General features: G+C 24.2%; 1 protein-coding gene and 1 long non-coding RNA gene across 2 annotated transcripts; both read right to left on the bottom strand.

Annotated features, from left to right (window-relative positions):
* Positions 1 to 5,454: 5,454 nt before the first annotated feature.
* On the bottom strand, positions 5,455 to 12,270 carry LOC145831689 (uncharacterized). The gene is made up of 6 exons (XM_082939002.1): positions 12,222 to 12,270; positions 11,866 to 12,069; positions 11,441 to 11,648; positions 7,552 to 7,681; positions 7,214 to 7,330; positions 5,455 to 5,579 (listed from the first exon to the last, which is right to left on the bottom strand). Exons 1-4 carry the CDS (start codon positions 12,268 to 12,270, stop codon positions 7,579 to 7,581), a joined length of 564 nt encoding a protein of 187 aa, XP_082795128.1. The 3' UTR covers positions 5,455 to 5,579; positions 7,214 to 7,330; positions 7,552 to 7,578.
* On the bottom strand, positions 11,947 to 18,416 carry LOC145831913 (uncharacterized). Its single transcript, XR_014369693.1, has 8 exons — positions 18,379 to 18,416; positions 16,218 to 16,417; positions 14,697 to 14,859; positions 13,999 to 14,105; positions 13,513 to 13,664; positions 13,135 to 13,283; positions 12,366 to 12,533; positions 11,947 to 12,069 (listed from the first exon to the last, which is right to left on the bottom strand). It is a non-coding gene; the product is annotated as an uncharacterized LOC145831913 (long non-coding RNA).
* Between the last annotated feature and the right edge of the window lie 7,858 nt (positions 18,417 to 26,274).

The following is a 26,274-nucleotide window of genomic DNA, read 5'->3' as shown; positions in this document are numbered from 1 at the left end:
ATTTATTTGTTCATTATTTAAATAGCTACACTTTTTTAGAAGAAGATTATAGTTTACTGAACGACAAAAAATGCACTCAAAATGTTTAGTTTAAGGACCTGGTACACGAAAAAACTTTTCAGTTTTTGAATCGCACACTACGGATATCTTAAACGTCTTGTCTAGAATAAGATTTGGATTTTAACAAAATTTTAAAAGTTAAAACAATTTTTTGATATATAAAACAACAAGTTTTCACTTAGTGTGTTTTATTCACATACAATATTTCATTGTAAGAACAGTTTTTGAAAGTTTGAATAAAAACTTAATATATATAACATTTTTTTGTTCGAGTATAAACTCACAAAACACAACATATTTAAACTTAGAAAAATTTTGGTACACAAATAGCACTGCCTAAAACTAAGTATTTTTCAGCAAAGTAAAATATATATAATATAAGAACGAAAAACTAAAAACTTAACAAATATTATTAAAATGTTTTCGTTATTGCAACTTTTAACCAAAACTTTTTACTTGTGGTCATAAATATTTTTAAGTAGTTAAGTGTTTCTATTGAGTTAAAACTAAGTTAAACTAACTTTATTAGGTAAATGTTGCAAAATATAAAAAACTCAGTTGTACTTAGTTAAAAATCTATTTTTAAAATGTATATAACTAAAATTTTAATTTTTTTATTGTTTAAACTTTTTTTGTCTTAATTACTCTGTTCAATCAGAATCTTTTTTAAATTTAGGTTTTAAAACTACTTATTTACAAATTACACAGTTAAAGTTAGTTTTCTTACGGCACTGGATTAAAAAAAACATCCCAACTTGATAACATTTTATATAACTATAACTATATTTAAATATCTTTGTATCAAAACATCAATTGAAAATGATTTAAAATTCTTGATTTGCTTTTTTTAACTTTACTTTTATTTGTATTACTTTTAAAATTAACGAGGTCTAACAGCACTTGTAACTTTATAGAATTTTTGAATCTTAATGATAAAATATACATTGCTGTTGATTTTTACATGACTGGAATTATTGCATATACAATTGCTTCTGAACTTTAGTATAAATGTTTAGTTCAACTTAAAACTCTTATATAAACTTAGACTCTTCTACTTTAATTTTTTTAAACAATAAACTGTTTAAAAGCTGTGTGTACTGAAAGTTTTGTAAAAAATAACCAAAACCAGACTGAACATTCAAAAAGCAAACTATTAATTTGTAACTTAGTAAGTTACGAAATTTTTATTTTTTAATAATAGTTCTCACTACTCACTCTTTTTTATTCGACAATAATGCGAAAGTCAAAAAACCAAGTTACATCACTTGCAATTTCATTTGCCACATTTTATGTTTTTTGTGATAACCTAAAGAAATACCTTAGAAACTTAGTTTAGAAACAATTCTTTTGGTGATTATTACAATATCTTTTAACATTATTTAACATAAAGCAAATAAACTTGTACTTATTAGTTTTTATCATTTTTAACATGATTAAAATCAATAGCACTTACAAAACAGCATAAGTTTTGAAATAAGAAATAAAACTGTTAATTATGTTTTTTAAAGTACAGTGTATAATTTTTTTTTGTGTGATGAGTCAAATATTGAGAAAGTTCTAAAAAATATTAAACATGTAAAATAACTTTTTATTTCTTATCTAGGAACATTTTAGAGTTCTTAACAAACTGAAAAAAATATTTATGAGTCTTAAGTATTTTAATTACCAGCCAAAATGCTAAACCTACTATCAGCTAAAGTGTTACTACATATAAAGTATAAATTTTTTAGGTATATTCATCTAAATTTGGTAACATAACTTTTGAAGTTTTTTTTTCTCGCTTTAAATGTGCTAACTAGTTTTAGCAATTAAGTAAAAATTTATTCAAGGAATTTGATAAACTTAGTTTTAGAAAACCGTTTAGTTGCTTAACAATTAGTATGTTTAACTAAATAGCAAAAACTGAGTTATAAGAAAATTTTATTTTATTTATATTCTTTATTTTAAAAACAAAAAAGTATAACTTTTACTATAAAAATTTTATTTTCTTACCTTTACTAAACTAAACTTTTTATCCAAAAACTGTTTTATTGGTTTTGTTTACAGAAAAAAAAATCACTTAAAAATACAGCATAGTTTTTGTTTTATATTCGAAGAATAAATGTTAAATTTTGAAGGGATAGGTAAAATTACTCATAATCTAGTTTGCTTGTAAAATTTCGAAGATGTTTCTTCCTGAAGAATAAAAATTGAACGCTAAAGTGTTTTAGAAAATATGTATTCTTTTCATAAACTAAATTGTAAGTTAAAAAAGCAATAAACTTCTTGAAATGTTCAAAATAATTTTGTCTTTATTTCTTACAAAACCCCTAGAACAAAAACTTTTTTATTATCTTATTGTTTTTATAAACCAAATTTGTTAAAATTTATAAAAAAGCTAACTTTAAATCGATCAACAGCAGTCCACAAAAAACTAAATGTGTTATATTAGATTATAAAATGGTCGAAAAAAAAATTAGCCCTTTTGATTTAAATAGAAATTTTCGATTAAAACTTAAATGCAGTTAATAAACTTGTAGATAAAAACTTTTAGTTTTAGTAAATTTTCTTTTAATGTTAGTTATAATAGTTATTTAATTGTTAAACATACTAACATCAGATCATTTTAAATAAAAATATTTTTTATAAAAATAAATTTATATCAGATGTATCGATTTTTTTTTAATTTACACATAGCCTAATAAAGTCAGCAATACAGTAGTTTTTTCCAAAGACTATTAAATTACGTGAATAAAAATAGTGTTGCTGTCCTTTACAAGATATTAAATACAAAAGAACTTATCATTTATTTTCAGTTAAAACTTTAATTTTATGCATACATGTATTTTTGTTGGCCACTTGTTTTCAATTGTTATATAGCATTATCTGACAACTAAAACAATAAAACTTCTTTCGACACCCTAGCACATATAAAAGGTACCAAACACAACCCAATTAAACTACAGACTAATTTCCTTGACTAGTGGACTTTCTCAAGTTTTCAAACACATTACTTGTATAGAAATATTAATCAACTTTTTAATTTCAGTGTATTAACATCTAAACAACTTAGATTTGTTCCTCATTGTCATCATGCATTCAGCTGCTGACCTGATTACATTCATAGGTAATTTTTTTATTTGAATAACAAATATAATATGTTAGTTTATACTTACATCCAAAAAGTATTCGACTCAGTGTATAGTTAAAGATTTTTTTTGTAATATAAAGTGCATGCAAGTTTAGTTGATAGGTTGAAAAAGCTCTTAAAGTAAAGAACACAAAAATTACCTGCTCACAACACACTTTCAAATTTTCGCTACTGTCCTGGGCAAGAGAAACCAAAGATAACTCGATAACTGAGAGGTTCTTCGTGCATCAGGTCCTTGGACGAAAAATTTTGAAGGTTTTTTTGACTTACAATAAACTATACTGAATAATTAATAAATTGTAATAAAACAGAGCTTATGAAATGGAAACCTTATTTTTTTTCTACTTAGTCTAGAAAAGGTGCAAACAAAGCAATAAAGATAGACCTAGAGTAAAGAAACACCTTAAGGCAATCTAGCTTTATTTTCAATACAAACGAGTTAACAGATAATCTTCATATGTACAAATAGTTTTACACTACTTATTTTTTTTTTGCAACCGTTCAAGCTTAATGTTTATTATGACAAGGACCATTCTTTCTTAATTACCAAAAAAAATAAGTTATGTTTCTAAAACGGTTCTTAATATTCTAAAGAAATAATGAACATGATAACTGTTTTGTAGTAGCTGATATTTCTTTTAAATAAAAAATATTAGTAATTCTATTAGTAGATTGTGCCTATTTAATCTTTTTACTATTTGTGAAATTTAGTACTATAATATAAGTAGCGAGTTAATACTAATTACACTGTATTTTAATAGTTTAAAAATACTTTTTTTCGATTTTTTTTTATTTGTTAAATATGAATCAAGAAGTACAAAACTGAAAACAAAATGTTAAAAGTTCATATTAGCTTAAAAAGCAAAAACTCTAGGTTTTTTAATTATAACAAAAGTTAGGTCAAACACTTTAATTATGAAAACATTGTTAAGACGTTAACTTTTTTCGATGTCTCTTCATGATCAATTATAATTTATTTTAGTACTACATAATTTATCATAGATATGGTATTAAAAATTTTATAGTCATGTGTTAATATTAAAGTTTTTAGAGTTAGTTCTATAAAAAAATAAAGTGTAAATTTAAATAAAAGGTTGCCACTAATTAAGTAAAAATGTAAGCCTTGTATCCAAAAATTAACCGGAGTATAATGTGTAACTCAAATAAAAGTAGTTAAACGAAATTATGTGAAAAAACAATGTTAACGAAGCTTAGATACCTAAAAATAACACTATTATAAAAACTACTTTCAAGAAAAACAAAGCAATTCAAAATTAGAAAAAATCCCAAACTAGTCTGAATGCATGGCGACCCTACAAAACATTACCAAAAAAATATTCTTTTATCAATTGTTTTTAAGGTTTATAAAAGTTACTGTAAAGTAATTGTACCCTACAAAAATTTTTGAGTTTGAAAACAAAATTTCTTAAAATATGTTTCTAAGTAAACAATGCCAAATGGTTCTTCATCAAAGGGAACTGTAAGAGTTAGCATTAAATACAATTTGAAAGTTTCTTTGGTTTAACACTCTTGAAACAAACTTTTAGATCTTTTCAACAACCTAATAATGACTTTTATTACTAAATAATTATGTGTCCCTATCTTAATTTGTTCAATACAGAAAAACATAAACTTTTAACGATTAGTTAAAAAAGGTTTTTATTTATTGAACAATCACTTCTTTAAAAAAATGATTTGAGTCTTACTAGAAAATTATTTTTTTGGAAAATGGTAATACAGGTTTCAGTTTTTTTTTTTGTACCAGTTACTTATTTTTCTTTAACACTCTGTAAAACATTTAACCCTATTAATTGGCTAATTTAAAATATGTAGGTAAACCAAGGTTTAAATCTAGGAACTGAACTTGGAAGTGAAGGACAGTGTTTCTTTAAGATAGAGCAGAAAATTGAACAATTAATCTAAAAACAATCTAAAAATTAAGACTCTTAAAATATATACTTTTAGAGATTCTAGTAAAGCATTATTTGCAGAACTCTAAACGAAGTAAAGTAAATAGAAAATGATAAGTTGTTTTAAACAAAGGCATAAAAACACTTGATGATTAACACAAGGACTTTATAAAATACGTTATTTAATAAAAGTTTAAAATTATATATAAACTAGTCAGAGATATATTATAAATGCCAAAACTAGCTTTGGTTTTGCAACCAAAAAAAAACATAAGTAAGCATAAATTTTGCAACAAATTTAATTTCAATTTCAAAAATTATATTTAATAAAGTTTCAATTTTATATTTATAAGTATTCTTCTTTGATCAAAAACGCTAATTTTTGCACCAAATATCACAAGTAAAAAAGATAAAAGCGTAGGAAATAGTTTTAATTTTTTTGTGGATTTGCTGATCGTGAATGCATCAATCCGTTAGACCTGTTGAAAATATTAATAGTTTGTACTATACTTTTTATACACCTTTAGTTTTCAGGTAAAAAATGTTTGTATTTAGACAAATTTATTAATTATACTTAATACACTGATATCATTTATATTTGATTGAAAAATATCTTGTGTTAAAAAATAAAACATACAAAATTTTAAATAATGCATTAAAGATTTGTATTAATATAAACACAAACAAATATTTTAGATATACCTTAGTTTAGGAATTTAGAAAAATACATCCTTTCAAAATCTAATTTTATTATACACAATATAATCATGAATAAAATAAATTACTTAGTTATGAATAAAATACTTTTTTTGTAAAAACATCTTAATTTTCATTAAAAGTCCAAAATCTTTAATATTGAAAAGTCAGGTCAAACAAAAAACTATCAACAAAGTTTTATATGGAAACTTAAAAATAGTAAAAATTTTAATTATATATACGTAATAAGTTCTTGTGCAATAACTACAAAACCTTAAATACTCTAAATTTAAAAAATTAACAAAACTGACATATATTTTCAAATAAACATTTAAAGTTTTTGAAGAAAAAAACATTTAGTACAACTTATTAGAGCTCTAACAAAACATGCAGATTTAAAATAAGTAAACCAGAAAATTAAATTAAAAGTTTGTTTCATTATTGGTTTTACATAAATTATAATTACTGGTGTTTAAATAAAGCTAAAAATTAAGTTAGTAAATTATGTCTGTACATTATATGTGTAAATGCTTTACTAACTAAGTATTTTAAGTATAGATTAAAAAACATAAAAAGTAAGAAACACTACTATACAACTTTAATAACCCTTCAATGCAAAATAATTTTAAACTAAATTATTGTTTAATCAACACTTTTAAGGATATTTAAATTTGTTATTTATACTTCTGCTGTATAGTATTTGTTTTAAAATCAACATTTTTATCTCAAAAAATTAAATTAAAACTTGTAGAAAAACTAGGTATCACAGGTATTGTACTACAGGACTGGATTTGAAGTAAAATTAGCTTCTCTAAAAAACTAATAAAATTTAGTACATATAACAAAAATTTATTTTAACTTACTCAGCTTAAATTTTGATTATAAAAAACTTTGATTAGAGTATAATAAAAAATTTAATATTGTAAAGGTAATAAACAGATTATGTTATAAAATATCTAAATTTATTTAACTTAGTAAAAAGTTATACGAGTATCAAAATACTTGTACATATCTACAGAGAAAACCTTGTTGCAACATTTTAATTATAATTAAAATAGAATTTTAAAATATATAATTGATTTTTTTAGAAAATAGCTAAACTTAACACATATATCAAAAATCAAAAAAAAAAAAACTCAATAAAAACTGTACATAAAGCTTAAATCATAAATTGAGCAATTATAAAACTACCAAATTCAATTGAAAAGTACTTATAAATAAATCAACTAAACACAAAATTCAATGTAATAGTCTTAATACACATTTAACATAAAATTTAATGTAGACAAAATTGAATTATTATTTCAATGGGTATTTTCAAATTTGTTAACAGTGTAAATCACATTTAATATTACTTAGATTAATAATTTAACAGGATAAAAACATTAAGTCAGAAATATGAAACAATAAACTTCACCTTAACAGCGCTGAAAGTTTTTCCTTTCGTCATCCATGCCAACCAAAACAAGAAAAGTAATGGTATTTTGGTTCCGCTGACCAAATAGGGGAAGATATATTTTACAAAGATACTCAGCTTGACGACAAAAAAAAATTAAAATATATTAAGCTTGATGTAAAATACAAAAAAAAAACGATTTTATCCTTATATCTAGTACTTGTTACAAACTACCATAAAAATCATTTTGTAAACTATTAGTGTGTATTTGGAATAGAAGTTTCAAACAGTAAGATTTTAGTTTTAGGTGCTTAAAAATGTTTGTAAAAGTTGATTTTTTATATGTTAGAATATCAAACCTCTATTGTATTCATACATGAAACCGTTCAATACTTTATCTTCCATAGGAGGAGAATTGTTTCAGCAGCTATCGCCATGGCAACTTGTTTAATCTTGGTTGTTGAGTCCAAGACAAATTTGTAAGTCAAACTGCAACCAAAAGAATCAATCAATGTGGGTATTTCATAAACTTGTAAGTACTTTAGGTTAATTTTAATGAAAAAGTTTTAAGTTTTAATGGCTCCAACAACTTTTATACAAAAATCAACACTGTCTTATGCTTAAAAGTTTAGAGTATGTACTGTAGATCAGGATTTTCTAAACCTTTTTTTTTATGGCCTCCATTAATAAGATTTCTCAAAAAATTAAGAATGCCATTTTTTTGCTCTTTAACAGCAAATCCAGAATATTTAGTGAAAGTTTCTAATTTTAGCCTTGTACCACCCCCTATGGCCCCCTTGTGGCCACTTAAATTTCTGAAGTGGCCCATAAGGGGAGCACATGTAGCCCTTTAAGATACCCTTCTATAAAAACTTTTAATAGAACAAAAAATTTTAACCAACTTTTGAAATATAACCAGTTTTGTAAAAAAAATTGGATACAACAGTATGGGACTAAAAATTTTCAAGACTGATTTTTGGAGAACTTTGAAAAACTGAACAAAAAACTATTTTCTTTTAGATATTTAAACCAATTTATATTTTAACGAAATGTACTTTTTTACAACCAACTCATAGGAAAAAGATAAAAAAAATTAGTTATGACCAAAAAAATCTTTTTTGTCTATTTTTTATATAAAATAACTTTTTAACAAAACTCAAAAAATCTGTTTCCTACAAATTGTTCAAAATATATTAAAAAGTACCCTGAGAAGGTTTTGAAACAATTACTCAAAAACTAAAAGAGACAGATTTTTAGTGAATTATATATTTTTTCTTTTAGTTTGCACCTTCCCTAAAGTACTAATGGAAAGCTCTAACTTTGACTGCCTCATAAGTTACTTTTTAATTTTAACAAGCGGTAAAAAGTAACAAGTAGGTTATTTATGTAAAAAACAACTCTTATTTCCAAAAAAAAAGTGTTTTACCTCCGTATTTAAAATCTAATTTTTAACCCAAAAACAGTAATCTTTTATATAAAACATCATACTACTGCCTCCAAATTCAATAAACTTAATTTACCTACAGGGTTACCACTCTTTTAAAGTAAAAAAAATCAGCCTGAGTTAACAAAAACTAGCATATGAGTTTTTGCAAATTTACCAAGAGTAGTAACATGCAAAAGCTGATTAAAATTACTGCTAATACTTAAATACCTAAAAGTACCAAAATCATGAGTAAATAACTGTCGAAAGTTTTACAGAAAAAAAAATCAAGTATAAAAGACCAGTCTGAATTTTGATAAAGATCAAAAATAGCCTTAGTCAGCTTGTGTTTTTGAAAAAAGTTATAAGTTGCCTGAATTGGTCTGTGTTTTTAAAACTTGCCTGAGTTATCCTGAGTAAAGCATTCCTGTCAAACAAGTTTGTTATTTAAAGAAAAACAAGTTCTTTATGGTTAAATGTCTGGCTCCACACCTTTTTTATATATCAAAAAGTGAGAAAATTGTGTATAAGTGATAAATAGCAGAGTTGCCATTTAACTCAAAGTAGCCTGACTAATCAGTGTATGAGCAAAATTGTCATCAAAACTGCCTTTGAAACTTTGGGGTTTATCATTTTTATAAGTCTTATATTTAATATAATAACTAAGTTGCTTCTTACCGGTCTTTAAGGTACATTTTTTATATAATCAATAAAAGTTTGATAATTAGAAACCTAAATTTAAAAGCTATTTTAGTAAAATTGATCTCGCCTTACATTTTTCCAATAAGTTTTTCAGATCAAATTTAATAGAGTTTAAAAATTCTGTCAAAAGTGATATTTAAACTTAAAACTTTTACTATAAAATCTTTTAAGACTTGATTTGAAATATTTTTTAATATTAATATCTATTGCATACATATCATTAATAAAATTTTGAATGTTAAGCAAATTGTTTTTTTTAAGTTTTTGTTTACAAACGTTTTAATCAAAATGTTTTTGAAGCTTTTCCTGACAGATCTTTTAATGTTGTAAGGATAATTTTGAAAAATTAAAGATCTATAACTCAAAAGTTTTAAAAACAAATATATTTTTGGTGACAATTTGAATATCTTGGAAAATTGATGATAAAAGAGTTTCGGTCCATCTGTATTTTACATCTAAACCTGACCATGAAATTATAAAAAGGTATCGTATATACATGAAATTGTTACATAATATACTAAACTTAGTGCTTAATTATAAAGAACTTAAATATTCACATAAACAAAAAACACTTTAATTCTTTAACTCTACAATATAAACTCTTTTGTATATATCACAGTTACAATATGGAAGTTTCCTTGCTACAGACATGGTTGCCAAGTGTTTTAACTTTTAATACTTAACACATGTCAAAAATTTGAGGGTTTCCAGGTTTTAAGATTTTTTGGCAACCCTGCACAGATAATCAATACCAAAAAGCATACAAAAACTGCTTGTTCAAGTAGGGTAGTTGTTCAATACATTAATAGAAAAATTTTGCAGTTTTATTAAGGGTATTTTATTAATTTATACCAGATGAAGGCATTGGAAATAAAGCAATTTTGTAAAGTTCTAGGAAAATTTTTCAATTTTAGTCTGACATGATAATTTTAATTGATATTTACCATTTGAAGGCTTTGGAAAAAAAAAAGAATTTTGTAAATTTGACTGCCAATATCAAATTTTTTCTTAAATTTTGTTAAATTTCCTGACTTTTTTCGAAAACCCCTATTTTTTACTGACTTTTGTCTTTTTTTTAGTTTTTCCTGATTCCCTGACCTTGTGGCAACCCTGTCGATTCTACAATACAAAGTATTTTTTTTACCAAATGCACTTAATTAGAAAACAGGAAAAAAAGTTGTAGAAAATATTATTTAACAATAATTTAAAATAAATCCAATCACAATCAAATAAAAACTTTTTTTTTTCTTTTAAATGCTAATTAACCAATTTTAGAAACTAAATCTTTTCTATGTACTTTTTGCTTATGCAATATATACAAAACAATACAGATTTTTGTTTCAAATTTAGATTTTACTTGCTTAACAAATTGTTTGTAATGAAACAAAATAAATGTCAATTGATTTAGTTTGTCAATTGTTTGAATTCGTTCCGAACTTAATGCTTTTCAAAAAGTTCTGACAAATATAAATAACTTTTGTTTTATAGTCAATTTTGCCAAGTAATATTAAAAGTGCTTATTCTTTGCATTATATAAGGTATGTAATGTATTATGAATATTTATAGGTTTCACCACAAACTATCAAAATAAATTATTCTGACACAGCAATGTTTTCATGGAAACTGTCAAACTAATATTTCAAAGCTAGTTTCTTAACATCTACTTATACAATAATTTCACACTAACTAAGAATTTTAAATATTTATAGTAAAACCATTAATTATATATAAGATGTATTGAAATATGTGCAAATAAAATGTCACAAACAAACATTTATGTCACATGTTGTAGTAAGTACACTTTTTAGTTGATTTACCATAAAATACCTTGTGTTTCAAGTGTTTCTATGTTATGTTATCTTCAATACTTTTGAACTCATTTGTGTTTAACAGCTATATAGGCAAAACCCTTAAAATATCATAGTTTTACATACTACTTGTTCAACTATTGAAGTAAACAATGTTAATTGTATTATCTTAACACTACAGTATGTATTTGCTTACTCTAACATTACAAAAATCAAACACATACAATTAACAAAACAACAATTCCAACATATTAAAATTAGGTTTTTATTTTATACTTCTGCATATGTGATTATTAATAAAACTTAACAACTAACATTAGTTTTTGTTGTGGATAGGGGTTTATGTGAGTCTGCCAACTTTTAGTGGGCTCAACATAATTTCCCTTCTTACTGGGTTGGTTCGACCATAACGGTTGGTGAACACCACTAACTACTGGTTTCTTTTCAACTATTGGTTGTTTCTTTTTAGATGGTTTTTTGGTATGACTTGACTTCGGCTTGTCACCCGATGTAAATTTCAAACCTGTATACAATTTTTAATAAGTTACATCTATATTGTGTTGAAAAATAAGTTGCTAGCGAACAGAGTCACGCAGTTAAAATTTTAAAGACAGTTGTAAAACTTTCAGGCATATAGACTTTTGGGCAGTGAGTCAGGCGGTATAATCTTGATAGTTTGAATAAATAAAATTAAATCAAATTACTTTAAAATGTTCAAATGTTAATAAATAAATACAAACCAGCGAGCTCGTGCGAGACCTTTATTACGTCACAACTACCGTCTACCACGTCATAATAATCACGTGACTTCTTGCGATCTCTGGCGTGGTCTCTGTGGCAATCTTTCACGTCATTGGTCGGTGTCGACTTGCTAGATGTACTCCTGCTTGATGATTTCTTGGTGCCCGGTAGTGATGAGGGTTGTAAGTCAATCAGAGGCGGATCTTTAAATGGTTTGAAAAGTTTTTAATTAATTAAATGTATATTTGTATTAGTACAGTAAAGCTTAATAATTTAGTTTACATTATTTCTTTATTTAGTTTCCAGTAAATACAAATTTTAGATATTAAAAAATGAACTAAATATGTGTTTATACATGTATGCACATTTTTATTGATAAAATTTCTTCGATCATTTACTAACATACTAAAATAGCACTTTTTAATTAAAAAAATTATCACTGAATCATAATTTTATATGTCGTTATCCAGGTGTTTATCAACAGTTTATGTTTGTTTACCTTCATTTGTAGAATTTTTCACTCTCAATTTGGACGAAGGTTTTTACATGGAGAATGGAAGTCTTCTTCTGACACATGATTTGATTTTGGCGGGTTTTTTAGTAAAGGTGGTGGGGGTATTGTGAAGTCGTATTTTGTAATCCTCCAAATATTCTCCGTTTGGTTCATCTGTTACAAACGTTAATTATTTACTTTATGTTAGTTGTTTAGGTCGTTAATTGTACTTTAAGTGCAGTTAAACTTAATAAAGTTTTTCAAATCAAGTTGTATGAATCATAAACTTGTTTTAGTACTATTCATTTTAAGTAAAAATTATGCAGCGATTGAAATATTGTTTTAAATATCATTAGGCTTTAATAAGTAAACTGATAGAATATATTATCATTAAAATACTATAAGATTAGATTAGTTTTAAAAGACACTATTTTAGGATCATTTTTAATCTAATTCAAACTTTCAATTCCCAATTGATGTCAATTTCCTTAAAAAGTGTTTATGCAAAAATAAGTATGATATGATACTAATTAGAACAAAGTTTTAATTTCAAAAAAGTTTACAAGTTCAAGGTTATTTAAATGTGAGTCTTTTATATATAAGACTTTTGTTTAGTATAGTTATTTTTTATTTAGGCTGTTAATAAAACAAAAAAAAATTAAACTGTTGTTATACATATATCTAAAATATTTCAAAAAACCTTTGACAAGCTACATAAATATTTGGTTAACACAACAAGTTTAAAATCAAATATAATACAACTTTAACAACTAACCTCAATAACTTGCAAATCATCAAAATAAATCCACATGTTTAATTTGTTGTGAAAGAAGAATGTGGAATAATGTTTACGGTAATAACACAACTAAGTACCAACTAACAAGAGTGGATTCTGCGACTTACCTTCATTGTTGTGTTGAATAACTGTAGAAAAAATACGTTAAGTCCATTGTAAGTGCTAGTTTAGCATGAAAAAATTATAAAACTTTTTAACTTATAAATTATTAACTCCCACTAAGTACTGTTTCTGTGATTTATTGTAAAATATTAAACTCTAAAGATATTTAAAAAAATGGTTATTTGAATTTTGAATGAAAAAAAAAACAAATCTACATAATTTAAATAAAAAATGAATATCTTAAAAGCAACTCACGTCAGGCAATCTAATAGTAGTGCCAAGCATGTATACAAGTTTCAATCCTTGTTAGCCTGTCCACATTGCCAAGTGATACCAACAGATATAACATCAGGATCATTTATTAAAACACGACGTACTTCACCCGCTAGCTTGGTACCACATATTGACTGTGTTAAAGTTGTCATAAAATTATTAATTCAATATATACTGTTAGATAGCTTTAGCAACATTAACAGCATATATTTTATTTGTCTGCTCTTTAAATGTAAAACTATATGGCTGTGTGGTGAGAGATCAAAACGGTTCTTATCGATATCGAGCTTACTCAGGTTTAATCTCAGCAATATAGTTACGTTTGCTCTCTATTGGAGATAAATTTTTTTTAGAAGTTGTTTCACTCTCTATTTAGAAAAAACACAGAGACATTTTTTGAAAATTATAAACTGAAGTTTCAAAACTTTGTAAAAAAAAAGTTTAAATTACAGATTCATACCAACTAACTCTGCTGATTATTGTAACTATCTGATTTCCTCACTAATCAACCAAACATATTAGCACTAACAGGTTCGCATATACCATATATTTCCCGCATTATATCATCTTTTTCACTGTAAATTGTTTGCTTTTTTTAATAATTACTTTCATAGAAAACTTTAAAATAATAGAGCTTAAAATAAGTAAGTACAAATTATGCTGATATAGATTTATTACTAATTCATCTTATTCACTGTAATGTAATTGCTTTTTTTATAGAAACAAATTTTAACACACATCTATAAAATTTCAATAAAATTTTGCCAAAAATATAATAAAAAATATTTTTTATATTTATTTCAGCAGTTTATAATTTGTTTTTCAAATTAAATAAACTATAAAATGTTAAAACTATTACTTTGATGTGTTAATGTATTTTAATATTTCAGTAACTACAAGATATTTTTTACAACTAGATTATGGTTTCACTAAAAGCAAAGAATGAACTTTATTTAATGTTAAAATAAATATCATGATTCTTTGTTTTTATACCCACAATATATAATACATCAACAATACATACCATATACTTTGATTATTATATTCTTTCATTAAACTTATACAACAAATCTTTAAATCATTTTCCATGGATATAAGTTTTGCAAGTTATGTGAAAAATTGTGATTTTCTTTTTAATTTATTATCATAAATCCATTTGCACATACCAGAATGCAGTAGCAGACACGTGATGGAAAACTCCCACGTAACTCTAAGGTTCACTTGTGGTCCCACAGGGACAAACGTAAAGTTGAACAACAGTCATGCTGAACTTTCTGTGGGTTATGCAGTGCGCTAAGTGCACATGTCATCACCGTCCTCTGAGAAGTCCTGTACCAAGATAGTATATAAATATTATTATTTGTTGTTAGTTTTACAATATAAGCCAGTGATTTGATTATTCTAAGCATAACAAGCTAGTAAAAAATATATATAAATCTTTCCTAAGTCACATCCTGGTATTTTATCTTAAAACAAACTAGTGTCACCTATCTTTTTTATGTCTAGTTATCATATAATAATTTTACATAGTTATTTACATAAATAAACATTATGGGTTCCACCTATGCAACATATTAGAGCAACACTTTAAATATACTTTTACTATTTAGTTCTACCTACACAATATTATATTTAGAGTTCAGCAAACATTTGTCAGCTCATTATAGTTTAAAAAAAAAGAATGTTTTATTACTTATTGAATATTTCACTAAGTTTTTTATTACAACAGGTTTGACCACATCATAAATACTTGATTTTACATAAAAATCTATTTGAAAGGGTGCACAATACACATTTACCTAAAGTATATAAAAAACAACATAGCACTACTTCGATACTAGATGGGATCTACAACAAACTAAGATAAAACTAAATTAAGGGCATAGGGGGGGGGGAGGGTCCAACATTTTTTTTACTAAAAATAACATTGTATCTTATATGAAAGTTTAAAGTACAAACTACAAGTCAGTTTTTATAGAATTAAAAAATCTTATTTATCTTTTGAGATATTGTAATTTTAATAAAAAGTTTCTGATACAAACGTATAGACCCCAAATTTTTCAGCATCAATTTTCTTAGAAATTTAAAAAATCACTAAAAATCTATCTTTTCCTTCATTTTTTGAGCTAGAAACCTCAAACTTTCAGGAAACGCTCTTTTTGTAGTTTAGAAGACTTTAAATTTTAGAACTTTGAAAAAATTTAAAAATAAAAATTTTAGATAAAAAAACAAAAAAAAGTGTTTTTTTTTTATAAAAACTTTATTTTACAAATTTAAAAAAATTCCTGCATTCAATCTTTTTAACATTTAATAGTACACTTTCTGTGAAAATTTGAAGAAGATTGCTTAAAAAATGAAAGAGGAGATAGATTTTTAGTGAAATGGTCTTTTTTTGCATTTTTAGTTTGCGCCTTCCATTAGGAACCTAATGAGGTCACCAACTTTGATCGCTCATATCTCAAAATTAATTTGAATTTTTTTAAGTGGTTAAAAATGTCGGATAGCTCAGATAAAACTCTATAAAATAAGATCAACTTGTAAAAATCAAGGTGGACCCCCCCTATGCCCTAAAATATCAATATTATATTGTACATATTCAACCACTAACGTGGTCTTTGACCGAAACTTAGTTTGTAAAATAAATTTTTAAAAGAATAAATTAATTAAATATCAATATAATAACTGACAAAACACTCAGCAGCATTGCCCATACTTCCCAGCTGAAATCTTCTCAAAAGTGACAGTCAGCACTCCTCAGCAAATTAGGTGCCAGCGCTCTGCACTTGTAAGAACTGATAGAATATCAGAATATGCACAAACTTCCCATGTACTTGTGGCCTTCCAATCTTCGGAAGGAACGCCTGAACACATCCAGGTGCCATAACACCTGTTGGAAGCATATTTGAGATATACTGCAGATGTCAAATTAAACTTGGCTAAAATTCATAATACTAAACAAAAATGTAAAAACAAACTAATGTAAGTATACATATGTAAACATAATCAAATACAGTAACACCTGTAATAAATTATCACTTGGGTTTTAGAATAATGTGATAAGGTAAATGCTAAAAAAATGTGTACTGATCTCTAAATTTTTAACAAATGTGTTTACTTATGAAACAGTTATTGTATATAACGATTTTTGTTTATGTAACAAGATAAGCACATAAGATCACAACTGTTAACAAGTAAATGTGGAAAGACCAGGGTTGCCACAGATCAAGCTGAGAAAAATTTCCTGACTTTTCTAAATCAAACTCTTCATTACATCTTATTCTAAAATACATAATATTAAATTTCAAACTATATAAAGCTTTCAATCTAATTTTAAAACATGTTAAAAAAAACAGTTTTTTTGCTGAATTCAATCATCAAAATCCATTACATTACTTGAACCATCTGTATATGATTGATGTATATGCAATTAACAGCTCTATCAGCAAAATACTTGTATTGTTACCTTATAAACACAGCTTGTCTGAAAAAAGACACAATTTTTTAGCATTTCCTAACATAAATGTATCCAAATAAACAAAACAACATATTAGAAACTTATGCAATTAATGCCTTTAATTAATAACAAACTTTCAGAACTATAACCTTAAAACAGTAACAAACTTTTACAATAGAAACCTTAAAAGAATTAAAAACTTAATCAAACACTGTTTTTTTTTTTTATGTACTAAAATTTATTTTCTCCGTTTCTTTATTAGCACTTCAATCTCTTCATCTAATAAAGATATGGTTTCCTTCATCTGGTATGCATCCCACTTCATTTTCTTGGCAGTTAAAACCATATGCCTCATTTTTTTAGACTGTTCTCATCTGCTGCCCCTACACTTGTTGAAGGGAATCTTTTGTCTAAATCTAGCCTCAATTTGTAGGTTTCATTTCTTTTTGCACTCATTTATTGTTACCTTCAATTATTTACTTAACAATAAACACTTTGATTCTTAAATTATGCTAGATAAACTTTTGTGTATATATCACAATTTTACTATGGAAGTGTTATTGCTACAGATCATCAATACTAAAAAGTTTACAAAAACTGCATTTTCAATATGTTAATAGAAAAACTTTGCAGTTTTATAAAGGATATTTTATTAATTTATACCAGATGAAGGCATTAGAATTAAATATTTTTGTAAATGTATAAAAAAATTTTGCAATTTTAGTCTGACTTTAAAGGATTTTTAATTAATTTTTTACCATTTGAAGGTTTTGGAAAATAAGGAACTTTGTAAACTTAAACTGACAAAATCAGACTTTTATTTTTGTAAAATTTCCTGACCTTTTTTCAAGAACCCCCATCTTCCTCTTACTTTTGTCATTTTTTTTAGTTTTTCCTGACTTTTCCTGATTTCCTGACTTTTCCTGAACTTGTGGCAACCTTGAGCTTATCATCCAAAACCACACCCAAGTATTTTATACTATCTTTCTGCTCAATAAGAAAACCATTAACCTTTACACTAAATTCAAAATTTTTTGAACTTTGTTTTTGAATAGTTAATAAAAAGTTTATTATCACACAACCATTTATCAACTTTAACCAACTCCTTATTAATAACTTCATTTAAATACTAAGGGTCACTATGTTGGTAGCTTAAGCTTGCATCATCAGCAAACAATCTCATATTTATCTCAGTAGAGGAAAAAACATCAAGAAACAACAACATATACACAAGAAACAACAAGAAACAAGTTACCAAAATCTAACATGAAAAAACAATTTTCAAATGAAAACTATCAAATATAAGCCCTATTCGTATCCATACTAAACACATGAAGGATTGATAAAATTTAAATGTTTATTAAGAAATTTAAAGTAAATTATTTTATACTTACTAGATTACATTCCTCAAGTTCATAAAATTTTGTACATGTAATTATAAAAACTAGATATATTTATGAATTGGCAAATAAAAGTAATAGTAAAAATTCCCTAAGTTACAACATTTGTTTGTAAACCTTGTTTTAACTCATAGACTTAAAAGCCTTCTATCATTTGGCTAAATTTTGTAGCCAAAAGTAAATTAATTTGCATGATCTTTCTAAGAATTATTTCTTTATATAGCTAAAAAGCTCTGATAAATTACTATTTTTTAAGTATAGAGTGACGTAATTAGCATTCTTAACCTTAAAAATAATGACTGTTGGAAGTTGGAACTTTAAGCAAAACAATTTGCTAGTTTTTTTGAACTTTAAAATTTGACTAAAGTAAAACTTTTATGAAATTTTACAAAATTATCTTACTACACAAAATAAGAAATTTAAAGTTGTATAAAATCACTTTAAATTTGAAGTAAAAAAGTTAGTAAAAAACAAATCACATAATGTATTTTAATAATATAAATGAATACTAACAAAAAGTATAAAACTTAACTTAATATGTTTTACTGTGATATAAAATTGTATTATTTAAAGCTTAGATCTAATTGAATAAAGTTATACAACTTTTTGCTTGTTTATAAAATCTGTTCAGTCATAATTATTGTTATATAAATTACCATAGTTCTAACAGCAATCACTAACTTAACAAAATATTTAAACCGGAAGAAAAATATGTACTGCTCTAGATTAATTACATAAACTGATATAGCTTTTCAATATAATTACTTTACCAAAAATTTAAAAGCAGTTTTCAAATAAACCTTTTATGACTTTGACGACTTAACTTTCTTATATAAACTGTAAGTTATTTAAAAGCCATGTGTTCTAAAAGCTTTGCAAAAATATAGAAATAACTAGTTTTAAAATTTCAACAAACTATTTACTTACTTAACTTAAACTTCAATTAATTACCAAAATTTAATTTCTGAAAAAATCATTATTCCAACTACTCAGTCTTTCTTATTCAACAATAAGCAAAAATTAAACAAGTAAGATGTATCAATGATCAACACTTTTAAATTCGAATAGAAGTAAATAAAAGTAATACTTTTTAAATACAAAAAAAAAACTCTTTTTGAGTAGAATAAAAATGTTTACAACCATACCAAATAATGTTTTAGATTACACTACCTAAAAATTTAAGTTGTTTATTTACCGAACCTTAAGTAGCTTTTGTACAAAAATAAGAAACTTTTGTTATATAGTAAGATAAAAACTCAGAAAAACTATTTCCAACTAGCTCTCTTATTAAAAATAAAAAGTTCTTTCAGCAGTTGGTGCTTTAATTTCTAATTAAAAAACTTATTGTTATTTAATGCAACTACATATTTTCTTTCTAATTTTCAAAGTTCACGAATTTATTAAGTTTTCTTTAATGATTCTATATACACTATGTCATAAAAGCGGAAAAACTAACTTTAAAATAAATGTAAAATATAAATACTTTAAAATCTTATCATATATTGTTTTTCTTTACCCTGTTAGACAGAACATACAATTAAATAGAACTTAGAAAATTAGTTAAAATGTGTTAGTTTGAAATAAGCCATAAAAATTTTAGTATAATTCTAAGCAAATATCACATTATAAATGTATTATTTATTCGTTTAATAAAATGTTAAACAATTGTTATAAAAGTTTTAAAAACCAAGTTATTTTTTACCTTCGTTTTAGAAACATGTTTTAGTTAGTAAAGTTTTTGACAAAAAAGTTTATTGCATAACTCTGTAAGAAATTTATAAATTGAAGGCAGTAAAATATTTTCCCATAAAACTTTCTAACGTATTACCATCTAAACTGTAAGTACAACAAAAGAAAAACAATTTAAAGTAAAAATACCTTAATTTGTTTTTAAAAAGGTTCAACAATTTTAAAAAAACACAAACAGTATTAGGAATTAAATTTGTTGTTATCAAACGCATGATGATATAATTTGTAGGATTTAAATCAGCTAGGTTTACAGAATTTCAAATTTTAATAACCAGATTTATTACCAGTGGTTATAGAATTTTTAAAAAAGTGTGTACAATGTATGAAAATGTATGAAATACTTAAAAAATGAAAATAATCTCGCATAACAAAGTTTTAAATAAATACATTTTTATAAAAAAAAGTTTACTTTTAACCTTTATTATATTTTTTCATATAAATATATTAAAAATAATTAAGAAGTTTCTTTTAGTAGTAATAACACAAAACTTCACGTTGACAAATAGCTTGTAAATATTTTCAGTTGCTCTTCTACTTTAAACAAGTTCTCACTTTTAGAAACTCATTATAACATAAGATAATGATCAAAAACATAAATAATACTTAAAATAGTTATTTCAGACAGACATTAAGTTTAAAAAAAGTCAAATAAATAAAAAACCGATATGTAAAAAAATTGTACCAAGAAAACAAAGATTTAAGATAAAGACTGTACAATCTTAAATAGAATATTACTCGGCAAAACATACTTATGTATAGTTAACGCACTAAAACTATAAATGTCATCACATAGTTGTTTATACTTATATTTTTTAAAAGTAATCTATTAATTTTTCAGAAAACTTTTCATTTAAAGTGTGTAACGTATAAGCTAAATAAACAACTTTTAAAAAACCGATTAAGTTCTTTAAAGAACTTAGTTTTCTTTTTGTTCTGCAAAGTCAATATATTAGTTTTAATTATACAATCGAAAAAACAGCTTAACTTAATAAATAATACTTAAAAAACAAAATTTTGTCGCAAGTTTTAGGAAGTTTTGACATAAAAATAAACGATTAGGTTTTCATTTGGCATAGAGTATATGTTAGAGTTTTAAAACTTAAATAGTCATGATTTGTAACAGTAAGTCATCATGAAACTTTTTCAAGTTTTTCAAAGTATGTCCTTTTATTATTAAAAGTTCCTAAAAAATTTAGGATAAAAACTTTATCAAATTAATGTAAAAATTTTTTTTGCTAAAAAAATTATATAGTTGTAAAACACATCTAGTGATGTATCTTACTTTAACTTTCACAAAAACTCCTAGTTTCGCATTGAATAGCTTAATTTTCTATCGACTTAATAAATTTAGTCTTTTCCATTAACAGCGGTTTCATCAATTTTTATTAATTTATCTATTAGATTTTCGTTCAAAGATAAGTTTTAAGTTTTAGATTTAGAACTTTAAGGAGAAATAACTTTGTTATGAAAATTATACATTATTTGGTAGTTTTTAACTAGTTATTAATCTAGTTTTCCCAAGTATATCTCTTTACCATTAGAAATTCCTAAAAAATGTATGATAACAACTTTATTCAATTAACTTAAAGTTCAATTTCTTGCTGTAAAAATATTATATAATTGTAAAACACATCTAGTGATGTATCTTACTTTAACTTTCACAAAAACTCCTAGTTTCGCATTGAATAGCTTAATTTTTTATCGACTTAATAAAATTAGTCTTTTCCATTAACAGCGTTTTTTATCAATTTTTATAATTTTTATTATTTAGAACTTTATTAAAAATTAATTTTTAAGTTTCAGATACAGAACTTTCTTGAAAATTTTATTTTCTTGTAAAATATAAAGAGTTTAAGTTATTTTTTGAATTATTTTTACAAACTGTTTTCTTAAGAGAAAGTATTTGTTTTATAAATCATTTTACAAGTTTAATATGTTTATAATTTTTTTTATTAAAACAATGTTTTACTCAGTTACCGTAAAATTCTGAAAAATAATAAGTATTTATGAAGACATTAAGACTCAATTTAAATTTCAAGTATTTAAGCACATAACAAAAGCCTAATTAAAACTAGTATAAAAACTTAAAGCTACTATTTTAAAACTATTAAAAAAAATATTAATATCAATAAATCTTGTTAATAAACACTAACATTAATTTTACTAAATGATAAAAATAGTAAATGCTAACTTGTATTTAAAAACAGTGTTGACTTACATTTACAAAAACAAATTAAAAGTTGTGGCAAAATCTGATAAAAACCAGTTTAAAGCTTAAATCTACTCTAAGTAATACTATCAAGAAAATATATTACTACATTTTTATATAAAGTTACTAAATAAAATCTAAAAAATAAAAGTCAGTATAGTTTTAAATTTTATGATTTTTAGTTTGTTTTGTTATAAGTATTCAATAATTTCATTAATTTTGTAAATCTTAAAATGTCAAGAGTTTTAAAATTTAGGTTGTAATTAAAGTTTTTGCTGCATATAATTGGTAATTTGAGAGTTAAAAAATATTAAAATTGTAACTTTTTGAAAACAAAATATTTTATTAACAATTTATCATACATATCACTCGATACTTAAGTAAACTTAAGATAAATTTTTATGACTTTTGTCTCTAACTTTAAACTTAAATTGTAATACTAGTTTTAATGTTTTAATTATTACTTTTTATAAGAAAATACATTTTGAAATAATTGAAACTTTTAGTTTCATATACACCTGCTAGTATATTTCTTTAAAAAAACTGTTAAATAAAACGCAATCTAAGCAGCAAAATGTATCTAGATTATTTTTGACAGAAATATATAAGAAGAAAAATGACAAAGATTGCGATAGCTATAGTAATCTTTCTTATAACTCGAACAGTAAGTTGTTTTGTTTTACTTACAATAAACTTAAACCGTAAAAATGTAAAAGTTAGACATTAATGTTAAATGCGTTCTAACTGCAATTTAAAACATCTGTATACAGTAAGATAACTTGAAAATAGTAATATTAAGTTTTAATGTTTCGAGCACTTTTAAAGAACTTGGTCAAAGGTTTTAACGTCGTTTATGTAAACAGTTTTTTTTCAGCAATTTATCATTCATATCACTCAAAGCTTAAGTAATTCTAAGATAAAACAAAAGCACTTATAAACATTTACTTGTAACCGTAAAGCAAAAGTTTTATAGAATACTTTTTAGGGAGTTACTATTATAATTTCCAAAAGTATTGGCGACAAAGATAATGTAGTATGTAATTGATAAGAACTTCGTGACCGCAACATACTCTACTAAGAATATTCTGTTACTAAAAAATAACTTATCTTATCAACAAGATATTTTCAAAGTATAAAGTATTTTAGAACTACTCGACTTAAACTACTTTGTTACATTTAAACAAATATTGCATAAATACAAGCTAAAATAAAATATATTGTTGTAAAACTTATGTCTTATTGTTTAAAGCTGTTTGAAATATTTTAAATTTTAGTTTGTGAGCTTATTAACAAAGTAATAAAAAATAGTGTTTTGTTTAAGCGTTTTTAACGTTTATTTTTTCGACAAATATACTTAAGTTTATTAAACTACTTCTATTGTGTTGTAAAATGTAAATAAATATCAAATTATTTATTTCCTAGATATAATTTTTTTATGCATCAAATTATATTAAACTTATTTTTCAATCTAAGAAGTTAAGAGTTTGAAAGCAACATTTCTCAAAGCTATTATAATACACAACTTGTTTCTAGAAACTTTTTATCTTTTAATTTACTTTGAAAACCAAAATGTAGTAATAAGTGACCAAATATAGATAAAACTTATTGAGCACTTAACATCTAATAAATAAGTTGCCTTTTATTTTTAAGTAACAAATTGATTTACTTATAGTCAATAAATTTTTTTTTTCTTGAAATTTTTGAAAGATATTCTTAATAAAACATTTTAAATTTAAACTTGAAATTTAAATAGAGCTACGAAGAGAAGGGCCCTGAAAGATCACAAACATTTAAAAATACCACCAATCAAAAAAGTAGTGATATCTCATCAAAATTATCGGTAAGTTATGTTAGTTTACAACAAAAAACTTAATTTTTCAAACTTTTGCCGTTTTTGTATGGTTTTCAGCTTTTTAATTGTTATCTACCTTTATTAATATTTGGGAAATTACGAACAATAAATTGTTTTTTTACAGCCAAAATGGTTTTATAAATTCGTTCTTAACTTGACCTTTTTAAAATTTGCATTTATGTTTTGATTTCACTGCTGTTGTTTGAATATTAGACGTTAACTATTTTAGGTATTTTGCTTGAAAAGTTAAAAACTGTAAAAATACTTTGTGTTAACTTTCGTTTTGATACTTTTAAGATAACTGTAAAATATAATTACGTTTACTTAAAACTTTAAAAATCAAAATATATATTTTTTAATACTGTGTTTTCGAACTTTGCTAAAATGTAATTAAGATTTTTAGCTATAATTATTAAAATATAATTTAAGGCAAATGTTTAAACTGTTAATAACTTTATTCTATATTTTATGAAAAGCACTTTTTAATAGTTTCTTAAGTTAAAACAGTTGTTTAAGCGTTGCTAAAGTTTTTTATAACATTACGGAATAAACGTGTTTCTAAAATTATTTTTCTACAAATCTTTCTAGTTAATTGAATTCAAAAAAAAATAACTTCTAATTAATAACAAAATAATAAACTGCTTTTATTTTTCAACTTTAAAAAAACTGGTAAATTATAGCTAATTACTTTTAATCATATTTTTTAAAAGTGAGTAAGCTTTATTAAAGTAATGAAATAACTAAAAACATAATAATTAAACACTTTACATGTCAAGAATATTTTATTGTCTAAAACCAAGTAACACAATCAAGTCTTTTTCTAATTCTTTTCACAAAAAGTTTTATTCTTTTATAAGTTTTATTTTTACAAATTCAACCTTTTTAAAATAAATTCACGTGTTAAATTAATTTACAATAAATTATAAACTAGTATACATTTTATAAAAGTAATAAAAACACGTGCGACTTTTAAAATGATTTCATAGTAAAATGCAGTTTAAAACCATTAATCTGTTGCTATAAACATTATTTAATAATTTTAATTAAAAGAAATGTTTTGTATACTTGTTATTATTATTTACTTGTATATTCCAGTTTACTTAAATTCCAGACTTAATTCAAGTTTACTAAAAATATTTTCCAAATTTAAATTAGGACAAAACATTGCTGTAAGTTAGTTTAAATTTCAATTTTATATTAAAATTTGCAAACATAAGTTTTTCAACTAAATGTAATACTTTATAAATTTTAAAGCACTTTAATTTTTGTCATTTGATGTTATAAGTTAAAAAATTTTGTAGTTTTAAATTCTTTTGTATACGAGATTAAAAAAGCTCAATTTTAAATAAATACTTTTCTAGTTTTATTCTTATCTTTCGATATTAAATTGAGCAAAGTAAAAATGTTAAAGTTGTTTCTCTAAAACCTGTAAAAACTTTAGAAATTTTATTCTTCTAACAATTATTTTAGTAAAGATCACAACAATGCAATAGGTGCTTATAAGTACGGTCACCTTTAATTATCAGCTTTTTTTCTTCTGACAAATATCACAAAACCACCCCGTGCAAAATTGTAGATGACTCGAATAATTTTCCACCTTGGCATCAAACGATTTCCTAAAAAGCACCTTAACGCAAACTGTATAAAAAAGTGCGACCTTAGCGTTCATAACTGGAAATCTTTAAACATTTAGCAATTATCACGAAATTACATTGTACACAATTAAAGACATTTTAAAAAATGATTTATGGACGCATTCATTGATTTTATATAACTTTTATCTTTTTTATAAGGTTTTTTAATTTCCTTTTATTTATTTCAATTCAAAATATTAAGAAATAGCTCCATTAAATTTCTATAAATTGTCTTAATTATTTTTATGATAATTGTAACATGTAGAAAAACTTCCAGTTATGAACGCTAAGGTCGCACTTTCTTTTCATACAGTTTGCATTAAGGTGGTTTTCAGAAAATCGAATAATGCCAAGGTGGGAATTTCTTCAAATTATTTAAAATTTTGCACTGGGTGTTTTTGATATATTCAAAAAGTTTGAAACAAACAGCTGAAAAACTAAAGGTC

Source organism: Thalia democratica, chromosome 3 (assembly GCF_965202585.1).
Source record: "Thalia democratica chromosome 3, ktThaDemo2.hap1.1, whole genome shotgun sequence".
In the NCBI taxonomy this organism is placed as follows: domain Eukaryota; kingdom Metazoa; phylum Chordata; class Thaliacea; order Salpida; family Salpidae; genus Thalia; species Thalia democratica.
The sequence above is the reverse complement of the archived record's forward strand: the minus strand, read 5'-3'. Positions and strand labels throughout refer to the sequence as shown.

Bases quoted from the DNA above. Each gene is read 5' to 3' on its own strand.
- LOC145831689 (XM_082939002.1), bottom strand. From the start codon at position 12,270: ATGTTAGTAAATGATCGAAGAAATTTTATCAATAAAAATGTGCATACA. The intron at 12,070-12,221 runs GTATAAACACAT...AACCATTTAAAG, and splicing joins CAATAAAAATGTGCATACAT to ATCCGCCTCTGATTGACTTA. The intron at 7,682-11,440 runs GTTAGTTGTTAA...TTTTGGTTGCAG, and splicing joins TATCCACAACAAAAACTAAT to TTTGACTTACAAATTTGTCT.